The following is a 10,109-nucleotide window of genomic DNA, read 5'->3' as shown; positions in this document are numbered from 1 at the left end:
GGCCTCAACTTTTACCGAGTCATGTGTGGCATCGTTGGAAAGGTATTATCAAGCGCTATGCGATTTTGTTGGTCTCTAGTTGCGTAAATTAATTTTTATTAAAAATTATTGCGAATATTAATTTTGAATATTAATATTTTTTTTAATTTTTAATTTTTTAATTTTTATTTTGTAAATATAGATCATTCTTATTGTTGTGGTAAAATTTTTTTTCTAAAAAAATGAGGTTAAATATGTTTTTTTTGCCTTTGAAATTTCTTGGTTTAGCTAGTGTGTTGGCTAGCTTTTGGTTCACATTAGTAATGGCTTATTTGGAAAGAAAGAGAGACATTTCTGTTTTGTGTCACGTTCCTGCTCTCTGCATAATCATTATGTATGTCATAAACATACATTTTGCAGAAGGTAAAGAGCTGGAAATAGAATCCCTCACATATATTTTTTTTAAAGTTCTGGAGTATTTCTGCCAAAGTGAACACATCAGGGAAAAACATGCTCACTTAAGCAAAATTGCTCTTTTGGCATGGAATGGATTTAAAAAAGGAGATCTTGTATTTACAGCCAAGGACTTTTGTGATGTAGGCATGGATCAAAGTGATGCAGATGCCTTTCTCATGCACTATGTTGATTCCAGATATAAAGTTAGCTTAAAAATACTGGAAGGTTTCAAGCGAACAAGCTTTACACATTTGTTATTGCAAGAAAACTTCTCAGCTCTTCACTTGGTGTTTTATTCCACTCTGGATGAATTTAATAACATTCTTCCTAGATTACCTGAAAGTCGATGGGAAGTTGTGTCAAGATTCATGTTCGGATATTTTAACATTGCACTGAACTCAACAGTTAGTTCATTTCTCACCGCATGCAGTTGTGAGCCCAACCATCAGATATGTGAGGCCAAAAGATCCAAATTAGTTGAGTTTGCAGTTCAATTTATGCAGAAAACTAGTTCAAATGACACAAAAAAGCTTATAACCATCAGTGGCTGGTTGAACGAGCTCAGAGATCCAGAGCTCGATAAAAAGATTGCTGAGTACTTGCCGAGTCAAATCAAGTTTCAAGGGCGCGTCTTACCATCTGATGTCCCCAGTCTTGTCTATCTGCTCTCAATCAAAGCTGTATCCCTTGATATAAGCAGAAATAAAGGTAATTATTCCACAATTTGTAGAATTTATCTCTGTTTAATTTGCATTTATTTACGTAACCCATGTCATTATTGTTAGATTAGCCACCATTATTGTAAGCTAACAACAATCCTTATTGGGTTTTTCACAGACACACGTTTACAACAGCACTTTAAAGTTATAATGTGTTTTACTTACTGTTGTATTAATCAGCAAAAAGGTACAAAAGAATAACTGGATATTCTAGAATAGTAGGTTTTTAAATATAATTAATAAAAATATCAAATCCTGGTATAGTTTTATTTATTTTTTTAATTTCATTTAGCTGAGAGGTTATTTATAAGATATCCTTGTGTCACAAAACAGCAACGAATGGCAAAACCGTTTCCTAACATTTAGATTAACAAAATGTAAATAACCCAATCACTAAAATTTGAAACAATGGTGTCTGAAACATATTGTGGGAATTGTAATGCATTCTAATTATATTTTGTGGAGTTATGTATTACAATTCCACTTATTTTGTGGCATGCTGCAAAATGAACTCTATACAAATGTTTACTTACTTTAAGTGTTTTCTAAAACATTGTTGTGTTGTTGTTGAACTTGGTCACAAACGTTGTATATTTATCAGTCGGTAATATTCAGATGTAAACATTACAACTGCAACTATTGTTTTGCTATTATTAAAAGTTATGCTGTGGTTGACCTTGAGTAACCTTTAGCATACTTCGATAGAGTCTAATATGTACGATGGGTGTTGGTTTGGAAACTTAATGCATTTAAGTGAGTTATTTGCGCGTGGCAAAATATGCTGGTCGCTTGCCCAATTGCATTTGATTAATACTTAGTAACAATAAGGCAAAGTTTATCACAATCAGCAAGTAATTGGTCGCCAGAAAACCAACTCATAAATGAGATCACATTTAATGCAAGCATTATAAATGTTTTACAACAGCGATAGGCACTTGGCTACATCCAAAGTTTTGTTATGATTTTCAACAATATTTAAACTAACTTAAACCATTATTATGATTGTCATAATGACATCATAAATTAAAACCACTAGAGTTTATAAAGATGAAATCTGTTTTACCAAGTTTCCTGCTGAATTAGTATTTTCTTGTAGAATATTTATTGTAAGTTATTCTTGCTGTTTACCCATATTAGTTATCTTTTATATATCACCAACCATTTTTAATTTATTGTATTTAGACTTTTTTAAGTTTGGAATTATATTTTAAATTTTAACACATCAGAGTTAAACTGCATGATTGTAAATATCATTTACATTTAATTAGTTTTAATCTTGGTGTTATTTCCATTAGAACCTGAATTGGAAAGTGATTTCATGGACTTGGGAATAAATCACTTTCAAGGAAAAGGGTTGTTTTTTTTCATGGAATCACTTCGACTGGAAAGTACCAAGGTTGAATTGTATCCAGTGTCACTTTATACTATTCATGTATATTGCAGTAAATTTTAACTATATTTTTCCTAATTGGCTTTTGCTCTTATAATAATTTCTATTAATACTGAATTTAAATTACAGATTTCAACACTTGATCTTTCCAATAATGATATTGGTGATGAAGGTGCTTTAATAGTTATTGATGTTTTGCCAAATATTAAAAGTCTTAAATTATCTGGCTGTGGAATAACTACAAAGGGTGCCAAGTCCATTGCTACAAAGTTATTACATACTAAGGTTCAATGCTAAAAAATATATGTATAAATGTTTATTGTTTTTATTGAACACTTTTTATTACTTTTAACAATATATTTTCATTTTTGTTACCTAAAATTATTGAACAATGTTGAAATATTGCAGACATTATCTTTATTTACAGATTTCAACACTTGATCTTTCCAATAATGATATTGGTGATGAAGGTGCTTTAATAGTTATTGATGTTTTGCCAAATATTAAAAGTCTTAAATTATCTGGCTGTGGAATAACTACAAAGGGTGCCAAGTCCATTGCTACAAAGTTATTACATACTAAGGTTCAATGCTAAAAAATATATGTATAAATGTCTATTGTTTTTATTGAACACTTTTTATTACTTTTAACAATATTTTTTCATTTTTGTTACCTAAAATTATTGAACAATATTGAAATATTGCAGACATTGTCTTTATTTACAGATTTCAACACTTGATCTTTCCAATAATAAAATTGGTGATGGAGGTGCTCTAGCTGTTGCTAATATTTTGCCACATATTGAAAGTCTTAAATTATCTGGCTGTGGAATAACTACAAAGGGTGCCAAGTCCATTGCTGGGCAATTATCAAATAAACGGGTCTGACATTTATTTTAGTTTTAATTTTGTTTTAGACTATTCTATTTACCATGAGCATTATGAATTCTTTACCAATAAAATATTACATATTGACATGAAAATGAAGTGTCACTGCTTTATATTGTTTCAGCTTTGTACACTTGATCTTACTGAAAACATTATCGGCAAGTCAGGAATAGACGCTTTGTCCAAGTGCAACATTGATCAGCTTGTCTTGACTTCATATGTGATCCATGAAGGCAAAATATCCAAGCATGGCGATGTCGTGATTGGGAATCATGAAACTGATCTGATGGAAAAACTGGTTGTGAACAAATCTAAGGTAACTCTACAAATATGCTTGTTAAATGTGTATTATAACACACTGCCATTGTTTTTAGTCAAGGACTTTCAACTTTAATAAATTTCTTGTGTTGAGACGAAAACTACCAAGATCTGATGTTGTGGCAATCCTGTCTCTTGGCTTGCAACATTTTGATCAAGTAAATCTCGGTTCATCAAAAATACAAAGTGATGAATTACAAGAACTTGCTTACGCCATTGCACTACTTCTTAAACCAGTGAGTTAATAAAATAAGCTATTGCTGCCAGGCATAATGTAAAACCGAGTGTTGCACATCCAGCAATTTTATTATAAATAATCGAAGTTTTGACGTCTTATACAAGGCGCCTTCATCAGTATAATAGCATATCATGTAAGACATATTATGACATATAATCTAAGACTTTTACACCACCGAGCTTGTTTTATCACTACGTTGCTGCGAGTCGGTAATCGCATGATTTGTTATCGCTGTTGTGTATGTGTTGCAACTTGTCGCTTTATAAGAATTCTGTCTTTTTTTTGAAATTTTATTGACAGCATTTTAAATTGTTTTATTTATCTTCTCTACACTTTATAATAATTTTTCCAAATAAATATTATTTATTTTTAATGAATCCCTGCTATCTCATTTGTAACATTTCAGCTTTCTACACTTGATCTTACTGGGAACATTATCGGCAAGTCAGGAATAGACGCTTTGTCCAAGTGCAACATTGATCAGCTTGTCTTGACTTCATATGTGATCCATGAAGGCAAAATATCCAAGCATGGTGATGTCGTGATTGGAAATCATGAAACTGATCTGATGGAAAAACTGGTTGTGAACAAATCTAAGGTAACTCTACAAATATGCTTGTTAAATCTATATTATAACACACTGCCATTGTTTTTAGTCAAGGACTTTCAGCATTAATGAATTTGTTGTGTTGGAACCAAATCTACCAAGATCTGATGTTGTGGCAATCCTGTCTCTTTGCTTGCAACATTTTGATCAAGTAAATCTCAGTTCATCAAAAATACAAAGTGATGAATTACAAGAACTTGCTTACGCCCTTGCTCTACTTCTTAAACCAGTGAGTTAATAAAATAAGCTATGGCTGCCAGGCATAATGTAAAACCGAGTGTTGCTCATCCAGCAATTTTATTATAAATAATCGAAGTTTTGACGTCTTATACAAGACGCCTTCATCAAGATAATAGCATATCATGTAAGACATATTATGACATATAATCTAAGACTTTTGCACCACCGAGCTTGTTTTATCACTACGTTGCTGCGAGTCTGTAATCGCATGATTTGTTATCGCTGTTGTGTATGTGTTGCAACTTGTCGCTTTATAAGAATTCTGTCTTTTTTTGAAATTTTATTGACAGCATTTTGTTTTATTTCTCTTCTCTACACTTTAGAATAATTTTTCCAAATAAATATTATTCATTTTTAATGAATACCTGCTATCTGATTTGTAACGTTTCAGCTTTCTACGCTTGATCTTACTGGGAACATTATCGGCAAGTCAGGAATAGACGCTTTGTCCAAGTGCAACATTAAACAGCTTGTCTTGACTTCATATGTGATCCATGAAGGAAAAATATCCAAGCATGGTGATGTCGTGATTGGAAATCATGAAACTGATCTAATGGAAAAACTGGTTGTGAACAAATCTAAGGTAACATAAAGCGCAATAAATTCCAAAATCCACCTGAATTTACGTGGTTAAACAGAATAAAACAATTCCGCAGGACATACAATAAGATCTACAAAGCCACTATTTTTAGCAGGATAATCTTTATTACCATGGTTTTAATTAGAGATCGACCCATATATATATTTATTTACTAAAAAAGTTTGATATAGAAATTTTTTCCTAAAAATTAACCAATTTCCTTTTTTTTGTCTAGCATCATGCCACATTAATAAGCAAATGAAACTTAAATAAATATATGTAAATTAATGAAATGTTATTTATTTATTTTTTTTTTCTATGTTTAACTGTATTCCATAAAATCGGTAGCGGTATCAAGTATCGACTGACAAAAGCGTTCAAAATCCGTGATCGGTATTGGCGAGAACGAATTATATCGGTTGATCTCTAGTATTCGTCTAAATCAGTGGTTCTCAACCTGGAGGTCGCGAACCCCAAGGGGTTCGCGAGGGGTTGTCTGGGGGGTCGCCGTGTAGTGTTTAATAAAAAAAAACTTTATAAGAAACAAGCAATATGAACTAAAAGTTTAGCAGTATAGAATGCACAAAAGCAACGCCAGTCTAACATTTGTCTTTGTGTGGCTTTTGCTGCAGTGAACCTGTCGCGTTTATGACGTCACCATTACAAAATTCGGGCCAAAAACGATAAATTGTCTTAATTTTAACTGCTGTGTCCGGCGGTTTTTAAATCATTAGGACAGTAAGCTTTCTGTTCTATTTGGCCGAATTTATTTGAAACATTGTGGGATGAAGTAAATCCACGGGATCAAGAGGCCTCCAAAATTGTTTATACCAACTTTACAAACGAAAATCATGTTTCGCACAATTTTTCTGTGCAGCATAAAAGCGTCAGGTGAAGTATAGGACACTTTAGTACCAAATTTAAATTTAGGCCTACTTACAATAAAATTTGTGCAGGTTGACAATAGATTACAGGCAATTAGTATTTCTACTTGTCAGCGGTATCATAACTTTTACATAGCCTTTTTTAAAGCATTAATAGAATTCCGGTAATAACATTTTGGTGTTGTCGTTTTAGCAAAAAGAAATAGAATTTACAAAAAGCTTTGTTATTGGACTACCGTTAACGACTAACCGTTTTTTTTGTAACTTTGTAAGGAATTTTGGCTGCTCACCAAGAAAAGTTACCTCCATTGATTCTTTTTAGTCTCGCACAAGGTACATGCTTAATATTATTTGACCTAAAATATCTGAATTTCACACCAGTGTCCTAATACTTAACCCATCATCTGACAACCCTGCTTGTTATGCAACGTGCATAGCACATTTTGCCAAATTTCGATGCAATCCTTGTCTAGATTTTTTATTATTCGAATTTTGCAAATTTTAAAATGTGTTTTGTATTTACTCAGGTTTATGTATCACACACTATAATTGGGGGGTCGCGAAAGTTTTCGAAAACTCGAAAGGGTCGCGAGAACAAAAAGGTTGAGAACAACTGGTCTAAATAAAACCTTAACTTTTTGGAATAATGAAACATTTACACATATGTGTGTTAATATCTGAGATATAGCCCTTCGAAGCTGATTTTTGACCAACGACTACGGCTTACGTATAATTAGTACACCGAAAGCCATCGCAGACTCACCGAATCTGTTTATCTATGATGCAAGCAGAGCAGACTAGAAAAACAACTAGCCTGCAGTGAGGTTCGAACTCACGACCTCCGGTCAAGCCGGGACCGTCGCTCTACCAACTGAGCTATGCAGGCTCAGAACCTTCTTTGAGGTTGCTGGTACTAACAGATTGAGCAAGCATTGGCGTATGGTTGTTTCTCGACTTGTTCCCTTCTGTGCATTATTGTCTCTATTAATATCAATTTTTTTGCAAACATAATAAACTACTTAACAAGGTTATGGAATGTTTTACATACATTTACGATATAAACAAGCTATTGTAAAACGCTTTACGCGAATCTTTGTGGTCAATGCGTTTCCTCGCCCAAAACTCCAGGCTCCTTTTCGGTGGGTCTGCAACCCCAGGAACATATATTGGTTGAAAAGGAAAGTCTAAGGTTTTTCTTTTTTACTTAATAAACGTTGCATTGCGTGGCGCTACACGTTACGTAGATAGCATTGCCATAAAATGTGATGTGTTTTTCATTTCGTGTTAATCGTGGAGTGTGTTGCCTACATTTTGAAACATCAAAGGCGCTGGTCGTTCTTTGACTGTTTGCCGCTGGTTGTGTCCGAATTCAAAGTATTATTTTGCTTTTGTAAAACATAATTTGTTGTTAAAGCAAAATAAGTGAAAAATCTGTTGGCGCAACAGCGTAAAACTTTGTAAACAAAATGATCGCAGTCCTTTGACCTGGCAGTTTACAATTCAGAATTAAAATACAATTTAAACGCAATGTTTAATGTTGTGTCTGAAATGGATCAAATAAATACTCGCTATAGCGCGCTACACCTGGCTAAGCACGTCACCCACATACTTACCCCTGAAATCGCCTTTTTGTTTTGTCTGGCATCAAGTAATTCTCGTTGCTGTTTGTAATAGCGAGGCTGTATATTTATGTTATTTATGTCCTATATTTATGTACAAATCTTGTCAAGCATATTTCTAGAGGTGTATTTTATGACATTTTATCTGGCATCAAGTAATTCTCGTTTATTATTTGGAATAGTGAAGCAAAATATTTACGTCCAGGTTACAAACTCTGTCAAACATATTTGTAGAGGTACAAGTGTAAGTGTAACATTTTAATATTGCTTTCAGTCAAGGACTTTCAACTTTAATGAATTTGTTGTGTTGGAATCAAATCTACCAAGATCTGATGTTGTGGCAATCCTGTCTCTTTGCTTGCAACATTTTGATCAAATAAATCTGCGTTCATCAAAAATGCAAAGTGGTGATATACAAGAACTTGCTTACGCCATTGCTCTACTTCATAAACCAGTGAGTCAATAATGTTACTATAATTTATTGGCAGCTCTAATCTTCTATTCAAATTTTAAGACAACATGTTAGCAGTCACACAACTTGATTTGCTTGTTCTTTCTTAAACATGGTTAAAGTTTTCTTCTTAAACATTAGTTAGTCGCCATATTGTGTCCTATTTAATTTATTGAAGTGTCTTGTGTCACTTCCCTGCCGTTCGTCAACCAACATGATACGAGTTTACTTGTAAAGCACACATTAGATCGGTGCAGATTTCAATATATAATAATATTTCACTGGTCTTAGTAGAATGGAATTTTTTGCTACAATTCTACGCATCCTCAAGGTTAAGGGTTAAGTTGTGTAGTAAAATACTTTGGAAAGTGTTTCCAATGCGTTTGGTCGCTACAGTAATTTGAATATTCGCCTCATGGATCCTGGTAAACCGCTGGCATATTCAAGTTAAAGTAGAAGAGAAAAACTCTAACAAAAAACAGGTTAAGTTAAAAAACATAAAAAAATTAAAAATACTGCAACAATTGCCTCTATATCGCCACCCAAAAGCACCACGATGGGTGAGTCGTGGGTGTCCAACAATGGGCGCGACATTTTCAACAATTACTTGCTTTATTTGTTATAGGGGATGACCGCCACCAGTGGGCGCTGGTGATTGTTTAAAATGTTTATTAAATCCAAAGTTTCATCTCACCCACAGATCAAATCACTCGATCTTAGCTACAACAAAGTTCATGATGAGAGTGCTCGTGCAATATCTGCTGTCATCCACAATATTGAGAAGCTGGGACTTCGGGATTGTCAGCTTTCAAATGCTGCGATGCAAACGTTGGCCAAGTCAATCAAGGAACTAAAACAACCGGTTGGTGACATTTCCTTGTAAACATATATTTTATATTTACCTTAAAACACTGGCGTCTATTTCTGGGGACGAGGGGTCACGCCCCCTGCGTTTGAAACCAAGGGCCAACTATATTGACCCTGGCTATTATTACGTCATAACTAATATACTGCAACTGGTCCAAGCATCGCATAACGTGCTACACTAAGCAATTGTTACGTCATAACAGTTAATTCTTGATTATTGCACTCCAAGCGTATACATACATTTGTATGAAGAGGATTAACAATATGCGAAAATTAACAACTAAAAATACCAAATATCTCTCGACAGCCTTGAGCATAAGAAAAGGCAAGCCATGTTACGCTACAAACTTGCTAGTTGCACGCCTTCTCTTTGTTGTAGCACATTAACGGTCGCTAGTCACTCTGTCACTTTGTGGTTTCGTTGTGCTTTGCTACAATCCGCAGTCCCGGGTCCCGTCGCCACTCTCGGCGGCTTTGTGGGTAGCTGTCACAAGCGCATCGGCTCCCATCCTTTTCATTCACGCACATTTTATTGTGGAATTGGCGCAAATGCGTAAAACATGTGGTATATTGTAAATAGCTGTGGTGTGGAGCTCGCAGCAAGCACAAGCCCAACTAGCGATGTTCAAAGTAGAATATAATCGAGACCTCGAACAAAATACGCTATGGGGTTACTTAAGGTCAAACTTAATCTAATATCCAGCAAGGTCACAGACAACGTAATTGCCAGTAATAATTACGCTCTACTGATAAAAGTAATGATGTATTCTTAACAATTTATTTGATTACTTAACAGATCACGTAATACACAACAAAAAAGTACGTTTAAAATCTGTTTTATCATGTTTTATTTTTTTATGTAGTTTAGTTACCT

General features: G+C 34.0%; 1 protein-coding gene and 1 non-coding gene across 2 annotated transcripts; one reads left to right on the top strand and one right to left on the bottom strand.

Annotated features, from left to right (window-relative positions):
• The first annotated feature begins 302 nt into the window (after positions 1 to 302).
• LOC146170398 (NACHT, LRR and PYD domains-containing protein 3-like) lies at positions 303 to 3,994 on the top strand. The gene is made up of 5 exons (XM_083388688.1): positions 303 to 1,143; positions 2,450 to 2,550; positions 2,674 to 2,829; positions 3,556 to 3,747; positions 3,806 to 3,994. Exons 1-5 carry the CDS (start codon positions 303 to 305, stop codon positions 3,992 to 3,994), a joined length of 1,479 nt encoding a protein of 492 aa, XP_083244814.1.
• Positions 3,995 to 7,109: 3,115 nt separating this feature from the next.
• Positions 7,110 to 7,184, bottom strand: Trnaa-ggc (transfer RNA alanine (anticodon GGC)). The gene has a single exon. It is a non-coding gene; the product is annotated as a tRNA-Ala (tRNA).
• Between the last annotated feature and the right edge of the window lie 2,925 nt (positions 7,185 to 10,109).

Source organism: Ascidiella aspersa, chromosome 1 (genome assembly GCF_963924565.1).
Source record: "Ascidiella aspersa chromosome 1, kaAscAspe10.2, whole genome shotgun sequence".
Classification (NCBI taxonomy): domain Eukaryota; kingdom Metazoa; phylum Chordata; class Ascidiacea; order Phlebobranchia; family Ascidiidae; genus Ascidiella; species Ascidiella aspersa.
Note: the sequence above shows the minus strand (reverse complement) of the source record. Positions and strands in the feature narration are given on the sequence as shown.